The sequence below is a fragment of the Cnephaeus nilssonii genome (genome assembly GCF_951640355.1).
Source record: "Cnephaeus nilssonii genome assembly, chromosome: 15".
Lineage (NCBI taxonomy): Eukaryota > Metazoa > Chordata > Mammalia > Chiroptera > Vespertilionidae > Cnephaeus > Cnephaeus nilssonii.
This window is the reverse complement of record NC_137086.1, coordinates 11,088,600-11,111,565: the sequence shown is the minus strand read 5'-3', so window position 1 is coordinate 11,111,565 and position 22,966 is coordinate 11,088,600. Positions and strand designations below refer to the sequence as shown.

At 39.9% G+C, this 22,966-nt stretch overlaps 1 protein-coding gene across 1 annotated transcript in view; it reads right to left on the bottom strand.

Annotated features, from left to right (window-relative positions):
• The window catches only part of RAB10 (RAB10, member RAS oncogene family), a 45,659-nt gene extending 26,927 nt beyond the window's left edge, over window positions 1-18,732 (bottom strand). Inside the window, exon 1 of the mRNA XM_079791913.1 lies at window positions 18,057-18,732. Coding sequence (XP_079648039.1) covers window positions 18,057-18,183 — 127 coding nt within the window. The 5' untranslated portion in view covers window positions 18,184-18,732. The remainder of the gene's footprint in view (window positions 1-18,056) is intronic.
• Window positions 18,733-22,966: the final 4,234 nt, after the last annotated feature.

Sequence of the window (22,966 nt, the reverse complement as noted above, 5' to 3'; positions counted from 1 at the left end):
TTATCTTTTTCTCCTGATTAGGCATCTTAGTCCAGTCCAAACTGTATCCCAGATAACAGCAAACAGCATGACTCTTAGGTCAGCAACTCTCTTGTGAATTTTCCCCGAATTTGCTCACTCATCTCCAAAACTTTGTCTGCTTTCCACCTACCATTCCCTTTTATGGATATTACAACTTGTCACATAATAAAAGTTATTTTATTTTTAAAAATATATTTTTACTGATTTCAGAGAGGAAGGGAGAGGGAGAGATAGAAACATGAATGATAAGAATCACTGATGGGCTGCCTCCTGGACGGCCCCTACTGGGGATGGAGCCCACAACCCAGACATATGCCCTTGGCCGGAATCGAACCTGGGACCCTTCAGTCGGCAGGCAGACACTCTATCCACTGAGCCAAACCAGCTAGGGCAATAAAAGTTATCTTAAACTGTTAAAAAATGAGTTCATATACTATCTCTAAAGGCCACCAAATTGTCAGAATCTAGGACTTTTTGATTAACTGTTTCAAATTTATTAATACATAATGCTTACTCTCCACATAATATCATGACAACCTGTCATTTGGTTATGATACTTTTTTTAAAAAAATATTTTTAAATTGATTTCAGAGAGGAAAGAAGGGGGAATGAGAGGTAGAAACATCAATGATGAGAGAGAATCATTGACGGGCTGCCTTCTGCACGTTCCCCCACTGGGGATCAAGCCCACAACCCAGGCATATGCCCTTGACCGGAATCCAACCCGGGACCCTTCAGTCCTCAGGCCAACACTCTATCCACTGAGCCAAACTGGCTAGGGCTGATTATGATACTTTTACATCGGAATATTTTGCAATGGTATTTGTTTATTCTGTATTAGATAAAAACACAATTACTTTAAATTTCTGCTAAGTTATTGGGCTTCCACAAACCTTTACCTCCTCCTCACCTTTAGCTTTCAGCTCAGATTTTGTTTTGTCTATAAAACAACAACAAAAACCCTTTCAAGCAACCTCTTCTCTAGCTTATTTATCAGATGACAAAACATCTGCTTAAACAAGTTTAATCTGCACTGATTCATTTAGGGTACCACCAGCCAAAGCACAAAAACCATTTCATTCCAACAGAGTAGTGGAATTTGAACATTGTTGGTATGTATCTTGCCAAATAGTTCCAATAAAACAGTGTAAACTTAGCTACAAAGAGAGACTGCAAATCCAGTAAAAGATGTAGTGGAAAATGATAGGGGAGAACTACTAAGCCATTGACAAATGAGGAATGAATATAGGACTAGAAACAGAAGAATGATAGCACAAATGGACTTAAAAATAAAATTATATGAACAAAATATTGAGTCCCTTAAAAATGAATGTTTTAAAATATATTTTAATGACTCTATGTTCACACTATAAAAGTCAAAAATAAGTTTAAAGGATCTTATTTATACAATTTTGTCAGAAAAAGTATGCCAACCCACACTAGAGTCTCTCTCAGTGCTAAATGCTAACTAAGAATTAAAATTACAATCTAAATTTTGTCAAATACAAGATAAAACCTGCTTTCATAAGTTTCATTTAATTTCTCTACAAGTTCCAAAAATTTTTGTTTTCCATCATTTGCTAGAAAAATGTTTACTATTTTGAATGCATTTCCTTTAAATGACTTTTCTCAGTACCATTATTTCATATTATCCTATCATTTCACTTTTCATTTATGTCAGTCTCTCCTACTTGATTATAAACTGAATTAGAAATCAGAGAAGTAATGAAAGAAGTAAACCACCAAATCTCAAACTTTTTGTTCTGAAGACCCCCCTATACTCCTAAAATTACTAAGGATCCCAAAAAGTTTTTGTTTATGTGGGTAATATCAATTTATATTTACTATACTAGAGATTAAAACTAAGGAAAAAATTTATTTTAAAATAATAGACCCATAAATAAACTTTATATGAAAAAAAAATATTTTCCAAAACAAAAATAAACTAGTGAGAAGAGTGGCATGATTTTATAGTTTTGCAAATTTAATGTCCAGCTTAATAGACAATTGGATTTTCATATCTGCTTCTGCAATCTGTTGCAATATGTTATTTTGGTTGAAACTTATGAAAAAAGTCTAGTTGCATACAGATATGTAGTTGGAAAGGGAGGAGCATTTTAAGAGCCTATTCAGATAATTCTAAATATTCTCCTGGGACACTATAAAAGTCAATAAGTGATAGTTTCTTAGAGATTAGTTGCAATGTGGAATGTGAAACCATATCAATGAATATTTCATATTACATTAAATCCATCTGTTACTTTATACTTTGATTGGATCTTTTTATTCATGCATGATTTTATAACATCATGTATTGGTCATTTGGAAAATATTGGTTCACTACACAGTTCTTCCAAATGTTGACACATCTCATTACACAATACAAAAAAAATCATATTCATTAATATTACCATGGACATCATCAGGGGAATCTCCTAAGTACTGGAAAGCTGTCAAGCTCATGGAGGGAGACAAAAATTTTCCAATAAGAAAGTATTGTCAGATGAAAAATGTTTTTAAATATATGAGATCATAGAGAGGCATAACACAAATCAGAAATTCTTAATTTCAAACCGCCACTAAAATACAAGGAGGTGCATCAGTGGTCCTAGCCATAGTGTACAGTATTCTCTTGAGAAATATGTATTAACTGATATACTAACTGCTCTCCCAAAAAAAACTTATTAAAAAAACAAAATATAAAACTTCTCCAAAAGAGGTATGTTTGCTTAGCTGGCTTTAATTAAACCCTGCCCACACAGTCTGAGAAAAATGACTCAGCAAGACTCAGCCCATATGTTAACAAGAGTTAAGAGATTAACACTATTAAGTTAAACACATATTTCTCTAACATGCCCAATTTGCAAATATAGAAAGAGGCTCAGAGGTTAAATGACTTGATCAAGCTCAAAAATTAAATTAACTCTGATTAGAACCCTGCCTCTTGGCTCAATATTCTAATATATTTGGCACTACAAGACCATTTCCAGGAAAAATTAAAGGCTCATGGTCACTGATAGGTCCTTTTACACAGTCTCATGCTCCTTAAAGATTAAATCACTCAATGTATATATGAGTTTAAATACATCTTTGATAAATCTTTAATTAGAAAATTCAACTACAATCCATTCTGCATATTATCTGGGCCAGCCATCTTTTTTAAAATTTAAATGTCACATTCCTCTCAAACCTTCGATGGGATTCAAATCCTTAGCTAGGACTACCAGGCTCTGCATGATCTGGCCAACACCTGCTCTTCAACATCTGTTTTTGTTCTCCCTACCTGACTCACACCAGCAACACAGACCTTCTTTCAGTTTTTTAACTCAATAGCCTACTTTACTCACCAAGGACCTTTTTTGTGACTATTTCCTCTGCCTGGGATGTCCTTCCTCTCCTTACTCTTTTCTCCTACCTTACTTCTAATAACATCTCAGATATCGGCATAAATGTCAGTTTCTTAGGAGAGCATTTCCTGATCCACCTTCCCATGCCCTGAAATAGATTAAGAATAAGAACCTCCATTTATTCTGATTTCACATTTCTGGTTTGGTGTTTTTGTTTATTTGATAAATATTTATCATCCCACCAAACTGCTGCAAGTAAGGGGATCACTAAATGAGTTTGACCAGAAGAGTCTTCATTTGTCATGTTTTCCAACATCCTGTCCACATGTATTAACTGCCTCAGATTTTACACTTTTAACACAGTTGCTTTAAAGTAAATGGAGAGGGTTTGGTAGACCTTCAATTGGTACTAAAAATTCTGCCAAGGACTTATACTGTTATGTGAGACAAATGTGCAATGTAAACAGTAACACATGGTTAAATCTAAAAAGATGACCAGTGATAACCTGTCCCTATTTCCCAATCCTCTACAAATGCAAAATACATTTCCCCTTCCAGCACAGCAAGCTGATATCAATGTAATAAAAAAGCAGCCAACTTCCTCTGATCTTAACAGATGCTAGGAGGAGAATGTTTAAAACTGTTGCTTCAACAAGATGCAAAAAAAGTCATCAGGTTACCAGTCAATGGAATAAGTAGAAAACATGGAAAATTATATGTATACATGAAATATGCATGAACAGTCCTTTCAAGATATACAGAGAGTATAAATGTATTGGCTACAATGATTTTATCATTATTTTATAGTGTATATCTGTAACTAATCTAGATATTTTGCAATAAGCCTTTTCAACAATTTACTCAGAGAAAGTTTATATTTAAAGTGACAACACTGACATAAAGAAACAAATATGAAGAAACATCAGCATTTAATCCAAAAGTTAGTAGTCACTGTAAGACTGAAGGTGAAAACATACAGCTGCAAAAGATGCCTTTACAAAACATTCTTATAAGTACCACGCGCTAACCGATTGCGCCACTGGAGCTCCTATAAAACATTCTAATGCTTAACTTTAATCAAATGAGTGTTCTGAATTGATTTTTCATTTTTTCAATTCTACAATTTTTTGCCCATTAAAAAATTCTAGTGGTTTAGTATCATGGCAAAAACAGTGTTCCCACTAAGCAAAAAAATACAATAAAAAATCCTACAGAACAAAAACCATACTTGGAATGACTGCAGAATACACATCCTATATAATAAGAGGCTAATATGCAAATTGTCCCCTCGACCGAGAGTTCAACCAGGAGTTTGACCAGTGGGCGGGGCCGGTCGGGGGCAGGGGCTGCAGGCTGTTGACCAGCTGGCCCTGCCAACGATTGACCCCCTCATCCTGATCGGGGGCGGGGCTGGCTGGCCAACTGCCTGCAGCCCCTCCCCCTGGCTGGCCCTGCCTGATGGGCCCTGATTGGGGCGGGCTGGCTGGACCCCACCCATGCATGAATTCATGCACCGGGCCTCTAGTTATTCATAACTGCATACAAAAAGGTTACAATATGCTACCAACTAAAAGATAAGCTAAAATTTAGAAATAGTGACTGAACTATAAAATTTATTATCAACCCGATAATTACCACACACTCGAATGCAAGGCAGCATACGATTTCTATTGCATGTGTTGCCAATCGTATTTTGGTAATGTTTGAACCTGTAAAGAACTACTTTGTACATTTTCATAAATGAGTCTTCTAAATTTTGTTTACATTTTTAAATCAGTTGGAAGTATTAAAGTATTCAAAGAATTGAAATGCCCAAAACATCTTCAGGTTTTTAGGTCTCTGGTAAATTGCAGTCACTGAAAATAAAAGCTTGCAAACAGGAAGTACCAAATCAAAGCATCCACAATCTCCAATTTATCAACCCTAAAATACAACTTAGAGGACTGCAGAAAATTCTATTTTTAAAAAAGCAACAAAACCATGTGGAAAAAAAACATTCTTCAGAAAAATACAAGAGACATGGCATTAGAGATATAGCTAATAAAGTTATATGAATATGACAAAAAGAATATTCTTCCTGGATCATGATTTTAACAGTCAAATACTATATTGATACTAAAAAAAAGTTTGCTCTAACGAATACATTCATTTTTTATATTATTTTATTTTTTGTTAATCTTCACCAGAGGAAAATATCTTTTCAGGAAGGAAGGTGTGTGTGGGGGGGTGGGGGGGGGAGAAACATCATCTGGTTGCCTCCGCACACAACCCACCAGAGGATGGGGAGTGAACCCAGAAACCCAGGCACATGCCCTTGATCAGGAATCGAACCCAAGACCCTTTGGTACCAAAAATTCTGCCAAGGACTTATACTGTTATGTGAGACAAATGTGCAATGTAAACAGTAACACATGGTTAAATCTAAAAAGATGACCAGTGATAACCTGTCCCTATTTCCCAGTCCTCTACAAATGCAAAATACATTTCCCCTTCCAGCACAGCAAGCTGATATCAATGTAATAAATATCCCTCTAACCACATAGCATATCGGCCAGGGCTACATTCATTAAAAAAAAAATAATATTGTCTATTTAAAAATGCATACCCAGGTTTTTGTGTGCATGTTTTGTTTTTTTGTAAATGTGTCTCCTATTTATGATAGTGTTTTTCTTTTTTAATATATTTTATTGATTTTTTACAGAGAGGAAGAGGGACAGAGAGTCAGAAACATCGATGAGAGAGAAACATCGATCAGCTGCCTCCTGCACCCCCCCCACTGGGGATGTGCCCGCAACCAAGGTACATGCCCTTGACCAGAATCGAACCCGGGACCCTTGAGTCCGCAGGCCGACGCTCTATCCACTGAGCCAAACCGGTTTCGGCTGTGTGCATGTTTTTTAGAGGGGTTGGGGGAGAGACAACAATAGAGGGAGAAATGTTGATTTGTTGTTCCACTTATTTATACATTCATTGGTTGATTATTGAATGTGCCCTTACTGGAGATCGAACCTGCAACCTTGGTGTGTCGGGACAATGCTCTAACCAACTGATCTACCCGGCCAGGGGCACATACTCACTTTTTAAAATAATTTTTTAAAAATAATTTTTGAAAATTGTTTTTGAATAGACAAAATACAGTATCAAATATTTCAATAAAAATCAGCCCTCAACACAAGGGTTTGTAGATATATACGTTTCGACAAATGATGTAACTATCTTTAGCACACTCTTTTACTCTCAATAGTGTTCCAGTTTGGATGATAAATTCTATGATCACTCTAGTCATTAGGCATACTCAATTTTGTTCATGGTTTCCCCAATACCTAGCATAGTGCCCACAGTGCTTCCTAACTGAACAGCTCATCCCTTCAACCTTTCCAATAGTTTATACAGATTAGAGACCTGATATAAATGAATCCACAAATAAGGGGGAACCTTCTGTCACCTACTATAAACTATTTCAGTTAAAGATATTATCAGTTACTAGTTGCCCAAGTTAGAAACCTAACTGATCCCTTGCTCTCACCAATCTTGTCCCCAACATCTAATCATACTAACTCAAATCTATTTCTTTTTAAAATATATATATATATTTATTTCCAAGAAGAAGGGAGAGGGAGTGAGAGATAGAAACATCAATAATGACAGAGAATCATTTATCGGCTGCCTCCTGCACACATCGAGCCTTCAACCTGGAAATGTCCCCTGATCAGGAACCGAACCATGACCTAGTTCATAGGTAGACACTCAACCATTGAGCCACACTGGCTGGGCCAACTCTATTTCTTTAATATTTTAATGCTTACCTTCCTAGCTCAGCCCCTCATCATCTCTCTCTTGGATTCTAACCAGCATTTTACAAATCTTCTGCCTCCATGAACTCCCATAGTTTAGTATGCATCTCTTCATCTTCTTTTTTACACAAAGTATATAAAGCACACTTTTTAAGCAGGAAAAAGGTCATATCTTTTATCTGAAATTACTGTCCTCTATTTCAAACTTTTGATACCTTAGAAAATCCAAATTCCTTAACAAGACTTTCAAGACCTTCTACAATCCAGCCACAATTTATATCCTGTACGGCTTCCACTCTAGCCTCTTTATACTACCTGCAATCTCCAAATATACCATGTACAAACAGCTACATTCCTATTCTGTTCCCTCTACCTGAAAATAGTCCTCAAACCCTGCACCTTACTAATCATGCTTTAAGGCTCAGCTTAAATGACCTCCTGTGAGGCCTATACTCCCAATCAGAGCTTACCAGGCCCTCCTGTTTCACACATAACATCTTTACATAGCTTTATTATAATTGTACACATTTTACTGAACAGTTAGCTGAGCAACAGGATCACTAAATTGTGAGCTCTTTGAAAGAGAAACTTTCATATTTTTTTTCTTTTCATCTCTATACAAGCATCATGCCCTTTATACAAAATACTAGAGGCCCAATGCACGAAATTCGTGCAAGGGGCTCGGCCCTCACAGCCCCGGCTTCGACTGGAAGGACATCTGTAAGGTCGGCTGTCTGGTCTAATTAGCACATTACACTTTTATTATTATAGACTAGAGGCCTGGTGCACAACATTTGTGCACTGGGGGGTGGGGGAGGTCACTCAGCCCGGCCTGCACCCTTTTGCAGTCCGAGAGTCCTCAGGGGATGTCCAACTGACTACTTAGGCTCGCTCCCCAAGTCTAAGCCGTCAGTGGGACATCCTTAGCGCGGCTGCGGAGGCAGTCCGCTGCTCTCGCCTGAGCAGTGCTTCCCCTGTGGGAGTACACTGACCACCAGGGGGCAGCTCCTGTGTTGAGCATCTGCCCCCTGGTTGTCAGTGCACATCATAGCAACCAGTCGTTCTGCTGTTTGGTCGCTTTGATGTTACCCTTTTATTATATAGGATAAACCCAACTAGAGGCCTGGTGCACGAAATTCATGCACGGGTAGGGTCCCTAGACCTGGCTGGAGGTCAGGGCCAATCAGGGCCTTCCTTCCTCTTGCTGCCGGCCGCTGGCTGGGGCCTTCCCCCTGTGCCATCCCCTGGTGGTCAGCGCATGTCATAGCGAGTGGTCGAACTCCCAGTCAAACTCCAGAGGGGACAATTTGCATATTAGGCTTTTATTATATAGGATAAGTGCTTACTGAAATAACCAAAATCCCTTGGTATCACATTGGTTGAAGACTTTTCACCAGATTTCAACTGCTAACTCCAAAATTTAATCACAAGGAAATATGTACCTCCATTATTTTTATTGTCAACAATTTTCTTTCTGTAATACTCTATCAAAAGAGATAGAATAAGCCATTAAAAGTGTTTCCCAAATCACCACTCTCTAAAGTACTATTTTAACTTAAAGGTCTGCTGTATTTTCATTTACAACTATTTTTTTAAAATCTGGAAATTACCAAACATATGCTATGAACTAAAATTTAGCACTGTTCTAATATATTTTAAGTAAATACAGTTAATTTGAGAAAAAATTAAAAGCTCTTCCTCAGTTTGTTTGCCATTGGCAAAATTATCACATGCCCAGCAAGAGTAATATTCTCCAAATTTAAGTATTAACAGTACCCAGATAAATGTCCTTGGAACTTCACAAACGAATTATTTTTTTCTAAAAAACAGAACCAGTCTTTCTGAGGTATGAAAATGAAATAATTTACTTCAGATTCTGAGTATTCACTCAAAAACTGAATACCAACAAATGCAAAAATGGAAAATAATAGGTCATAAGAGTTAATACATAGTAGGTAATAAATAATTTAATAAGTATTACGCTCATAATAGGTACATAAAAACATTTCTGACAAAAAATTAACATAAATACCATACAGGTACAGAAAGGTGTAGATTTTAAAATCTACAAAACAACATATGATTATGCAATTCCAAGCTGGCATGGGACAACACTGTTTTCAAGGGAAGATGTGTTTTAAACAGTCAAAAACAAATTAACAAAAATTTTGAATTATTTACTCTTGAAATTAAGTTAGGCTATAATGCTTTCCTTAAAATTAATATTTAAAGCCCTGGCTGCAGTGACTCAACTGGTTGAGCGTCATCCTGTGCACGGAAAGGTTGCCAGTTCAATTCCTGGTCAGGGAACATACAGGAGGCAACTATCTCACCTCACTCTCTCTCTCCCCACTGCTTCCTCCCTCCCCTTCTCCTTTGCTCTCTCTAAACATGTCTTCCAGTGAGGATTTTTTTAAAAAATTATAGATAAATAAAAAGTCCACTATTCTTAAGGGAGGCATATTAAGTTTAGAGCATGCTGACCTCCTGGAAGTCCATCTTAAAGGTTAGGCATAAGCCAGTTTCACAAGGTGCTATTTATGGCTCTGACATTTACACATCTGTGCAAATCCTTTTGAATAGATTTAAAATAAAGAGATTACTTAATTAAAGGTATTCTTCAATATGGAAAAATCCTTATGTTTATCTTCAAAACTGGCCCATTCACATTTCAAAGGAATCCTCTGACAATCTTAGTACTTGAGGATTGGTATACTTTATCCAGGCTCATATTTTGTTTGTATATTCACTCTCAGGCTTCACTTTTCCCTTGATGCATCCAATTTTTAAAATACTTTTGAATATAAGAAGTAATTTTTGTTATTTTAAAATAAATAACTTATCCAGCAGAATACTCAGGATCCTTGTCCCTTGGAACTATTCAGTATCTTGACTGTGATGGTGACTTATACAAGTGATAAAACTGTAGAGAATTTAACACACACACACACACACACACACACACACACACGTAAAAATGGGGAAATCTGAATAAAAATAGTGTACTACAACAAATGTTAATATCTTGGTTGTGATTAGTTTCACAAAATGTTACCATTGAGAGAAACTAGGCAAAGTATACAATGGAGCTCTCTGTATTATTTTTTACAACTGCATATGAATATACAATTGCCTTAAATAAAATTTTCAATTAAAAAAATCTGCATAAGCATTGCTATTGATATGAAAAAAACAAATCAACACTGTCCTTTGTTCTGATTTTGATATGTTGTATTTTTTGAGTCTCCAGAATAACATTTTTTTCCATTTTCTAATGTTTTACAACCTTGGATGCTTTGTTTCTGGGTCATACTGGAAACTTAATGTTCCATCACCAGTTGCTGTATTCCTCAAAAACATATTATTTTTCATCTCTGGAAAAAAGAATAAATATCAAGCAATCACTTTTGCATGTAACCCTATATGGCACTGTCATAAAAAAAATTTCTCATTTTGGATTTCCCTTCAAATGAGTTTTCTTCACCAAATTTTTATTCTAATAATCTTTTCAAATTCCTTTTCTTATAATCCATATTACTTACTCCATTAATGTCCAATATTTATCTATTTAAAGGAAGCAAATCCATGACCTTTTCAAGACTATCAGTTTTATGGATTTAGACAATGTTCTATTAACCCCAACACCCTCTGAAGCTCCTTTAAACTTCCTTTATGACCTATCTCCATAAGCAGTTTTCTCATGCAGATCTCACTAGCCAATCAAACAATTTATATTTTGTGCTAAATAACTATTGTAAATTAACACAACAAGCCTCTGCTTCTCTACTCACCATAGATGCTACCACAGAAAAAAATGGGCAGCCTTGTACTTTTAAAAGTTAAAACAGAATGCCATTATTTCTTCTATCATTCTTCCCACTTTACAAACCAAACAGGAATATCAGTATTTCCTTTGCCACATCTTGTACACCATTATACACTACAATTCTTGAAAAGAAAATAATTATCCCTAACATTATCAGCTCAGCTCTGCTATGTTATGCTCTAAATCTGCAAAGAACAAGTAACCTGAACAAATCGCTTGATATTTGGTGCTGACTGGTTACTTCTCCACTTCTGTCAAAAAACAGAACAAAAATACTGCAACTCTACTTTTCAAACTGAAATTAATGAGTAGGAGAATCATCCTATCAATTTTTCCATATGCGTAAAGTAATGAAATTCTTAGAAAGAGAAACAGGGCTATGAATAGGATTGTATATAGATTCTAGTCAAAAGTTTTTCACATAGTATTTTAGAAAATTATTTCACCTGCCTGTTTCCTGACTCTTAAGATTCATTGTAGGGAGCTTTCCTGCATTAATATTCTGTGATTCTAACATTCCATGGAGTTCTATGTAAGTACACGTAACAAAAACACAAACTTCCTTCAATATCTAAAGATGCAGACAGTGATATTAAGCATGGGAAAGTACCATTGGATCCTCTGGACTCAATGACCACTGGTTAACACTAGTTATCACATGGAATAGTGAGGAGCTAGCTGTCTGTAATCAGATGCTCTTTAGAGAGCTGGATTAAGTGTTGAATAGTTTTTATTTGTTTGGTTTTGGGTTTTTTTTTGTAGTAAAATATACATAACAAAATTTAGCGTTTTTTTCAATTGAAGTAAAAAAACCTGCCGTAACATTAAATTTACCATGTTAACCATTTTAAGTGTTAAGTATATTCACATTGTTGTGCAACAAATCTCCAGAACTTTTTCATCTCCCAAAGCTGAAACTCTATAACCATTCCTTATTTCACCTCCCTTGCCCTCGGGGACTATCATTTTACCTTCCACCAGTCTACTTTCTGTTTCTATGAATTTGACTTTAGATACCTATAAATGGCATTTTTAACAATTTTAAGTGTATAATTCAGTGGCATTAAATATATTCATATTGGTATGCAACCATCATCACTACCCATCTCCATAACCTTTTCATCTTCCCAAAATGAAATCTGTACCCAATAAAATAATTCCCCATTAACTAAAACTCTGTACCCATTAAGCAATAAATAACTCCACATGACCCAGTTTCCAGGCCCTGGTAACTGCTTTCTGCTTTATAAATGTGTCTATTCTACGTACCTCATATAAGTGATTGCACAAAGTATTTGTCCTTTTGTGTCTAGACTGTTTCACTTAGCACAGTGTTTTCAAACACTGTGATAGCATATATTGGAATTTTATTTCTTTTATTTTTTAGGCTGAATAATATTCCACCTTATGTATAAACTACATTTCATATACCCATTAATCCCTTGGACATTTGAATTATTTCTACATTTTGTCTATTGTGAATAATGCTGTTCAACAGATAATAACAAATGTTGATGATGACATGAAGATATTGAAACCTGGGTGCAGGACTAATGGGAATATACAACAATGCAACCACCATGGAAAACAATATGGTGATTTCTCAAAAAATTAAAATTATACCTATATGACCCAGCAATTCCATTTCTAGGTATATATCCCTAAAAGAACTCAAAGCAAGCACTTGAACAGGTAATTGTACGAGGAAATTCATTTTTTATAAGTCAGTCATCCTAATTGGTGTGAAATGACATCTCATAGTGGTACTGACATACATTTCTCTAATGATTACTGATGTAGAACATCTTTCATGTGCTTCTTGGTAATTTGTCTATCTTCTTTGGGAAAATGTCTAAATAGTTTTTAACCAATCCTAAAAATATGTGTTGGAATGAAAGAAATTCCTTAGGCACTCTGGCATTCCTGCAGCATGAGCCACTTGCTGCCTGAGTATCACAGCAAAGCAGACATGTTTAATATGACAAAGGTTTTACTCATTTCTCTAAAAAGTAGCTTCTCCATATAAAATGGGCTCAGTTCAATTTAACCAACCAGTTCTTAAATGCAGATTAGTGAAACACTCTTCTAAAGCTTATGCATTCATTTTACTTTTCCTAGGAGCAAGAGGCTTTACTAATTTAATTTCTTACACAAAGCCCAGAGATTCCATTTCCCATGAAAGATATACCCTATGGAAAAAGTAATAATAGCCCGGCCAGTACAGCTCAGTGGTTGAGTGTTGACCTATGAACTAGGAGGTCACGCACATGCCTGGATTGCAGGTTCGATCCCCAGTAGGGGGCATGCAGGAGGCAGCCAATCAATCAATGATTCTTTCATCATTGATGTCTCTTTTCTATCACTTTCTCTCCCTTCCTCTCTGAAATAATAAAAATATATACATTTTTAAAAAGTAATAATAATCTAGAGTTGGAAGGAGGAGTAACAATACCAAAAGGTATACATTCAATAAAACAGCCCACCAAAAATTTCTACTTTGGGACAAGTCTATGTAATTGCCATTATCACTAACGGGTAATGCTTTCCTGAGCTTTACTGCCAAGAGGGTTATGGTCAGATCATCCACTGAAATCTGCTCATTCAAAACCAGTAACTCTATTTAGCAAATACTTCTCAATCTTTAAATTTCCAAGACCAGTTTTACCCTAAAATTACTCTATTAGCCAAACAGCTGATATTCTTAAGTAAAATCTGATCCCAATCTACATCACATATATAATACTCAGAAAGTAGGTAGCAGGAAAATATTAAAATAAAACCAGCCCCAATTCAGTGTTAGCGAATCCTGATTGTACTACCTGTCTGCCTGTTTTCCATCATTATTTATCACGCACCCATGAAATGCAAGGACTCTTCTAGGTGCTTAACATCTATCAACAAAAAAAGAAGACAAAGATCTCTGCCCTTGTGGAGTTTCTACTGTCCTTCTCTTCACTTTGAAATTAGTGAGTGTGGAACATACCAGTAATTTGTTTTTGCAACCATCTGAGTATCATACATAATTTCTGATATAGATGTGTGGAAACTGAAAGTATACAGAAAAAATTAAATACAGTGGTCTTTGTGAGCACTGTAAGTAAGCACCATAAGCCTATAAAAATTATTTCGGCCAAGAATCAATAACCAATAAGTAACTGAAATAGCTGTGCCTGAATAAATGATGGCTTTCCTTATATCAACAATTTGGCCCCTCTGAACCTGCAAGATAACAACTTCTATTCAAACCTCAGGAGGTTTTCACAATTAGGTGACAACTCAAATTTCACTATCTCTATATATAAAAGCCTAAACCACTGTTCGACCGGTAGCTATGACGCGCACTGACCGGAGCAGACGCTCAATGCACAGGCATGGAAACATGGAACAGACTGATGAATCTCAGAGGGAAAGGGGAGAGAGATTAACCAAAGATCTTATATGCATACTAGAGGCCTGGTGCATGGATTTGTGCACCGGCGGGGTCCCCCGGCCTGGCCTGGGGGATCAGGCTGAAACTGGCAGTCTGACATCCCCCGAGGGGTCCTGGATTGCAAGAGGGCACAGGCCAGGCTGAGGGACCCCACCGGTGCATAAATCCATGCACCAGGCCTCTAGTCATTTATGATTAGAGAATATTTTAGATTTTTTTTTTAAAAAAAGCAAAATGAAACAGAAAAAAACCCTAGTCAACGGATAAAATTTTAAATGTCCTAAAAGTAGTGTATATTCAAAGTACTTCTAGTTATCTGCACATTAGGCAATTGGCTAGTTTAGACAAACTATATAGACATGCACTGTCCAATATGGTAGCCAAGTGCCACACTTAAAATGTGCCTAAATTAAAATAAGCTGTAAGTATAACATACACACTGAAGAAAAAGAATGTAAAATATCTCAACCATCTTTAATACTGATTACAAAATAAAACATTTTGAATAAAGTAAGCAAAAATATATTATTAAATTCTTCTTTTAGTGTTTTTTTTTTGTTGTTGTTGTTCATCTTCACCTAAGAATATTTTTTCCATTGATTTTTAGAGAAAGTGGAAGGGAAGGATGGGGGGGACGGAGGGAGGGAGGGAGGGAAGGATAGGGGGAGATGGAGGAGGGAGAAAGGGAGGGAAAAAGAGAGAGAGGGAGGGAGGGAGGGAGGGAGGGAGGGAGGGAAGGAGAGAGAAAGAGAGAGATGGAGAGAAACATCTATGCGAGAGAGACAAATCAATTGGTTGACTCCCACATGCTTCACTCCCCAAAGGCTTGAACCTGCAACCCAGGCGTGTGCCCTTGACTGGGAACAGAGACTGCACCCTGAGCTCTAACCACCAGCCAGGGCATCTTTTACTTTTTTAATGTGGCCACTAAAAAATATTATCTTTGTCACTCACATTTTATTTCTTTTGGACAGCACTGGTTTAAGACAATAGTAGACTTCTAAACCTGCACACAGAGCTAATACATATTAGAAGTGTACTCAGAATTTTATACTTATTTATTCATTTCTCAACTTACACTATTCAACAAACCATATAAAAAAATCAAACATATCAAACATTTTTATATCAAAATGCGAAAGTCTCAGAATCTAAAGTGAAACTGTTTAGCAGAGCACTCGCAAATATGAGGGTGGCCGCTTGTGTAGGACATTCAATCCAGAAAGTAATTTGTTCTGCCACCCTTGAGCAGCAGAAGGGTCACATGTTCTATATATAGCTAATATGTACCGTGCCCTTAGTGTGCCTGGCACTGTGCTAGGCGCTTTACTCACATTGACCCATAAAATCCTTATAACTATCCTATGTGGTAGATACTATCATTAACACTAAAGAAGAAACTGAAAGAGAGATTAAGTAACTTGCCAAAGTCCCATTAACCTGCCAAACAATTCCAACCCAGCAGGCTTTATCCAAAACCATCACACTCTTTCCCACGCAAAAGGACTGCACAAAAACATTATGTCAGTATCTTACAGGATTATGTTTTAGTGGAGTGTGCACCCATTACAAAAAAGAGTGGAGTAGATGGAGGTAATGCTTTGTTTCCTGCTCTCCACCCAACCCTTTTCAACGGCAGGTTAAAGTTGATCACAGGAATTAAATCCTTGATCTCACTACAGGTTCCTTCTCCGCTCCCTTTCCCAGAAAGGCTCTATCCCTCCCCTCCAGTCCAATTCCTATCTGTCATTCAGGCTTCATTTTATTTTATTTTAGAGAAAACGAGGAATTGAGAGAGAGCTAGACAGAGACTGACATCGATTTGTTGTTCCACCCATTTATGCATTCGCTGGTTGTCTCTTGCATGTGTCCTGACCGTGGATCGAACCTGAAACCTTGGCAAATGGGGATGACGCTCTAACCAACTGAGCTTCCCAGCCAGGAGGCTTCATTTGAACATCATCCCCACGCATGCCAACACAGGCTTTCCACGACTGCGGCTAGTCACCCCTCCTTCCTATGCTTACCCCTAATGTAGCGCCTGGCACACTCCAATGTGGCTGTCCTCACTAGGTTGCTCCTAAAGGGGTCTCTTATCACTTATCACTAGTGCCTAAAACAGTGCCCAGCATTAGGTACTCGATAAATGTTTGCTTAACTATCTAATCACCTAACTCAGCTACAACTAAAGTGGAATATTAAAAGTTAACTTAGTGGTAGGCAGTGCTAACCCACAGGCAGAGACAAGTTCTAAGTTTCACGAAATTTATGAGAGGTCAAGAGAACAGTAAGATACTCAGGAAACAATTATTAGGCTGTCACACCCCTCCAAAAAAGGGGGAGTAAAATAATATATTTTAAATGATCACTTGCTCAATTCATGTCAATACAACTTATTTTATGAGAATGAATTAAGTAGTTGATATATATGTCATAAGAGATCCAAATCAACGACTTCAATAATGCTATAAATTGTATGAACTCAGCTTAAGTTTGACAATTTCCAGAGTTCAAAGAAGACTGCAGTAACTTTTTAAAATCATCTAAATATAAATCTAGTTACACTAAAAACAAACAAACAAACAAAAAACCCGAAAAACAAAAAGGAGTTTCATTGCACTGTCCCAAGACCGAGTGCTGGCCTTCAAGTGACAGAGGCAAACACGTGCCCTTTAAGGTATTTATTGGGGGGTGGGATTCACATACAATTCATTTAACACAACCTGTATTAACGCCGCGAACTTTCCCCAACCCGAGTCCAAAGGGACTTTCCTAGAGCCTTCCCTTTTCTTTTCCTAAATGGGAAACCGATTTAAAAAAAAAAAAAGGTCCCTCTACAGAATTACAGTAATTCTGAAACAAGAGGTGAAAGTACATTAGGAGCCCTAGGGTTATATGACGGGCAAAATACTTTCCTGCAAGTTCTAGCGTCAAGTTAAAACAGAAAGTTTTGGGGTAAAAAAAGAGCAAAAAAACAAAACCCTGATCATCTCCCTTGAGACTGCTGCTTCTGTGGTCGTCTCAGAAGGCCACCGCGGAGGCAAACGTGCCGGGGTCCCACCCCGAGCACGAAGCGCCTCCGACGGTCTGACACATCAATGAATTCGTCCACGGAGGCCCGACTCCCTTTCCCCCTCTCATTTGCTCTAAGGATTCCTCGCACCAACCCTCCAGTTGACTCTTAAGTTCTGACCATATGGCATCTTCTCTTTACCCCCGAAGTATATACACCAGGCCTTGACCAAATGACTACCGACTGCTTCCATCCCCACCATTCAAATAAAGCCCTTCCCGATGATCGGCATCTAAGGAAGGCCACATAGATCGGGGGAAAAGCCAGTCCGGTCGCTTCAAGAAACGGTAACCTGTGCATGCTGCCTATTCGGTAACAACAGGCAGGGAGCGGGAGGGGAGCCCCGAAAGCAGGGGACCGGACAGAAAGCCTGGGAAGACCCCGCCCCAGCGAGCCCGAGGCCGAGCCAAACAGTCACTCGGGTCTGTCGCCCAGGATCGGAATCACGGAAACAAAGGCGTGTACGACGGGAAGCAAGATGTCTGGAGTGTAAAAAAAAAAAAAAAGACACGGTTTGCAGCTCCCACAGGCCACACCACCACCACCCTCCCACTAGGTCCCTTACCTATGGTGGAAATGAAGGTGGTGTTGAAGGCATCATCCGAAAAGCGAAAAAGGACGCAGGTCTTCCCCACTCCCGAGTCCCCGATCAGGAGCAGCTTGAAAAGCAGGTCGTACGTCTTCTTCGCCATTGGGAGGAGCGGCTCGGGCGCTCGCCGCTGGCGGCCCCAAGGGATCGGTCCCTCTCACTGTGGCCAACTCCTCACCCGGGTGTTCTCAGGCCGGAGGACCGGGGAAGCGTGGGGGGAAAAAAAAAAAGGAGGGTTCGAGAAGGCGCGGGCGACCTACGAACGGCCTCGTCGAGGAAGCACCGACGGTGGCGCGGCGGCGTTCGGGGCTCCCGAGGGCGGCGACCGCGGCTCCGCAGCCTCTCCCCCAGCCGCTCTGCCCGGTTCCGGGGAGTCGGTCGGGACAAAATGGCCTCCCCTCCCCCCCCTCAGGGCTGCTCGGCCGGGACGCTCCCACGGGCGAGCCAGCGAGCTCGGCCGTCGAGGGAGCGCGGAGCGAAGTGAAGACACGTCTCGCTCTCCCCCCGGAGCCGAAACCCCCCGCGCTAGGACTCGGCGATGGCAGCCAAGGAGGACCCCGAGCCGAGAGCTCAGCTACATAGCCACAGGAAGCCGAGCCGCCCGGCCGGAGCCACCTTTTCCCCGTGCCCTCTCACGCCGGCGTGCGCGCTGCCTGACTCACGCAAGGACGTAGGCCCGCCCTCCCCTCGCGCCCTCGTCCTGCGGTCCGCCTCTGCGCACGCGCGCCAGGGGACATGGGAGGCAGCCGGAGGCGGAGGGGGCGGAGCGCTGGGTCTCCAAGCCTCAGCCTCAGGCCCGGCGGAGGCGAGAGGGGCGGGGCGAGAGAGGGCGAGGCCACGGGCGCGCTCCCTGTGGCCGCCCGATAGGGTGCGCGGCGGGACGAGCACGCCCCGCACGGGTGGCGCTGCGTAGTAACTGCGCAGGCGCGATAGGCTGGAGTAGCCCCTTAACCGCCCCCCCTTCTCCCTCCCGGGGTCGCCCTGCCCGCAGCGCTGAGGATGGATGCTCCGGGCTGTGTGTCACCGGGTGTCGAGCTGCTCTTGGCGCAGCGAGCGGCTTGGTGGCCCTGGGTTCCTGTATAGCTGAACCTGGTGAACGCAGCGCCTCGGTCATTGAATCCTTTGCTAACCTGCGACGCATCCTGGCGTGCCTTCCGTCGTGGGCTAGTCGTGACAGGGGAAACATGAAAGCTACCTCCCGTTTCACGGAAGGAGCAAAGAGTTGGCGTTCAAGAGCTTTGAAATGGAAAAGCTGGCCACGCTGCTCTGGCGGGCATGATGTCATCGGCCTTCCAGGGCGAGGAGTGGAAGGCTGAGGAACACCCGGGCGCAAGGGAGAACCTTCCCACCACGTGGAACCTTCGGGGCTGTGCTGTCCACGGAGAACCCGCTCCAGGCCGGGGCGTCCATTTAGAACCCGGAGAGCCCAAGAGCGCTGTGCCGAGAAGGCAGGTCCCCTCCCTCCCGCCCAAATCGAACCACCGGTGTCCAAAACGGAAGGATAGTGAAGCCAACCCCAACCCCACGCTGTCTCTTCTTGCACTTTCCTTTCATACGCCTTACATCCTTCCTCTCTCCCATCAGTCTTATGTATAATGACTACCCTTTCCTCTTCTTCCTTTCTGTAATTTAAATATCCATACTCCAGCCCAGGCCGGCGTGGCTCAGGGGTGGAGCCTGGACCTATGAACCAGGAGGTCAGGGTTGGATTCCTGGTCAGGGCACATGCCCGAGGTGTGGGCTTGATCGCTTGTGGGGCGTGCAGGAGGCAGCCAATCGATGATTCTCCTATCATTCTTGTTTCTCTCTCTCCCTCTCCCTTCCTCTCTGAAATCAATCGATTAATCAATCAATCTTCACACTCCTGCCCTACCAGTATCAGTGTGCTTCATGGCTCCAAAGCACACCTAGGATGGCAGAGTAGTTGAACCTGGGCTGGTTCAACCTGATACAGGAGAAAACTTGAGACATCTGAAAAGCAAGAAACGGTATTGAAAACTACATTTTTACACACACACACCCCACCACCAAAATGTTTGTGTATTTAATATATAATTAAAATTAGTCTTTCAGGCAATTATTCATATCTCAGTCACCCATTCTTTAAAGACTTGTTTTTTAAAAAAAAACAAAAACAAAAAAAACTTGTTTTACATTCTTCCTTCAAAATGGCCCCTTAAGCTTCATTACTAAAGATGCTTGTCTTCTCTAGTACATCTTGCTCTTCGGTTTGTTTCTGTGCTCGCTCTTTTTAGTCTTGTCATTTAAACATGATTCTTTCTTTCAATTGGGAATGTCTTATTATGATAAGACCAACAATTCTCAAATAGGCTAGCTATGGGAATCACAAAACGAGCGATGGTCAGTGCTTCACAGTTTTATTATCAACTCAGAATCAACCCTGAGCACCTCAGGAATATCTTGTTAGCTTGATTCTTTCAAAATAAGTTCTATTGACTCAAGCCTCAGTGTTGTAACACATTTTAGAATTGTTACGGCTTTTAAATGTAGAGAGCCTAATTAATTTCCCTATATAAATGTTGGGGGTAATGGGCAGCTAAAAACGAAAAACTTTTAAAAAGTATTCTTTATACCATGTTTTCAGCAGTTTCATTAATTAGAGCCTTTTCTCCATTGACTCCAAACTTTAAGAATTAATTATCCCCCGGTTGGCGAGGCTCAGTGATTGAGCATCAACCTATGAACCAGGAGATCACGGTTCCATTCTCCGTTGGGGCACATGCCCGTATTGTGGGCTCAATTGGTGCAGGAGACAGCTGATCAATGATTCACTCCCTTCATTGATGTTTCTCTCTCTCTCCCTCTCCCTTCCTCTCTGAAACCAATAAAAACATATTTTAGCCAAAACCGGTTTGGTTCAGTGGATAGAGCGTCAGCCTGCGAACTCAAGGGTCCCAGGTTCGATTCTGGTCAAGGGCATGTACCTTGGTTTCGGGCACATCCCCAGTAGGGGGTGTGCAAGAGGCAGCTGATCGATGTTTCTGACTCTCTAACCCTCTCTCTTCCGCTCTGTAAAAAAATCAATAAAATATATTTTTTTAAAAAAGAATTATACTTCTTAATAAAATTTATTTGTTATTGGGTTAGGATCTTAGAATTTTAGGGCTGTCATATCTTTTAAATCATAATTTAACTTGTGCTCATAATTTACAGATGAGTGTAAGGCTCAGAGAGGTTAGGGACTTGTCAGAAATCACACTGTTAGTGGCAGAGACAACACTATATGGGCAAGGGGAAGGAGAAGCAAACCCCCACAGGACACCATATTGCATGAAAGTGAGACTTGGGAGGCTCTGCCAGTACTTAATGTTTGGCTTCCCTAAAGTTAAAGGTTTTGCTGGAGTGAGGCCTAAGCTTCGAGCCATATCTACCACTGAAGGCAGCTGGAGTGATCAGGCATGGAAGACCCCCTGATACTTGAAAAAAAAAAAAAAGAATAAAATGGGGGTCTATGTAGACCTAAAAGGTAAACCTAGATATGTGAAGTAATATTTGAAAAAGTTTCAAACTAAATGAAAGAAAGTGCCAATTTAGTACTAGCTTAGGGTTTATGCTTTTTTCAGATTGCTCTGTAAAAAATCTAGTCCAAATATTTGCAAAGCCAAGAAAGAAAATTGGTATGTTTATATGTTTATACTATTAATTAAGGTGTTATTTCTATATTTTTCTAGAAAACGCACAGCTGGCCAGCTCATAGTTCCAGTCTTCAGGATCAACTCTCAGGACCTGCCTTATAAGAAATCTCTGCCTCAAGAGGTATTGACTCTGGATCGTCTTTATCCCTCTCCCTGTGTATATTTTCCAGTCTCCTTTTATCTGATTTCTTCCTCTTTAATCTCTCTGCCCCTTGCTCTCTCTGTTCTTCTTAAGAATGGAGTCTTCCCTTGAATGGTAGCCCCACTGCTATTCATCACCTTGCTGTAAAACCTCAGGGACTATGCCTATTTATATATTGCCTATTTGCTATGTCGGTATCCCCAAGCTTCTCCCAGGGACTTCCATGAGATACTAACTACTGATTGCCAAGAAGCTGCAACTTTTCTCATCACCATAGCCTGCCAATATCCTGCTCTGTCTGCATATCTTGATTTAGTCCTACCTCCTGTTAGAGAATTATTGCCCCCTGAGCCTTCCCAGCCCACCTGATGTGTTTGTTCTAGTCTCCTCCAGGGATACCTCAGTGTTGGCCTCCTCAGTTGGCACTTAAGGGGCTCCAGGCCCTAGCCAATTTCCTATCCTAGCTTTCACACACTAGTCTCCAGACAAGATGAACTAGTCCTTTTTCACAGTTACTATATATCTGCTTGATTTCATGCTTAATTTAATGTGGTTCTCTATCTACAAAATGCATTCTCCTCACCCCAGCTACATCTCCTCAGCCTTCAGCTGAGCCTGTCCTCACCATAGCCTGTCTTCCCCAACACTCTTGCGAGAAGGAACTCGTTTCTCCTTTGAACTCCCATAGCACTTTTAAATATCAATTATGTTTCTCCCTTTTATTTCACAAGTAATATATATTTATTCTTAGATACTTAGAACTTGCCAATAAGGAAAACAAAAAATTTTAATTATTAAAACGTCTACCCCCAACCAAAGGGACAATTACCAGAAGGGAGGGAGTGGGGGAGGGTGCAAAGGGGAAGGGAAATATAGTCAATAATATTGTGGTAAGTTCACACAGTGACAAATGATTACTAGAATTAATGGGGTGATCACATTGTAAGGTATAAAAATGTCGAATCACTATTTTGTATACCTGAAACTAATATAATCAATATAAGATTGTATATCAACTATACTTAAATAAAAAAATAAATTTAAAAAATAGAAAATACTTCTACCCCCAGAGATAACCACTATTAGCA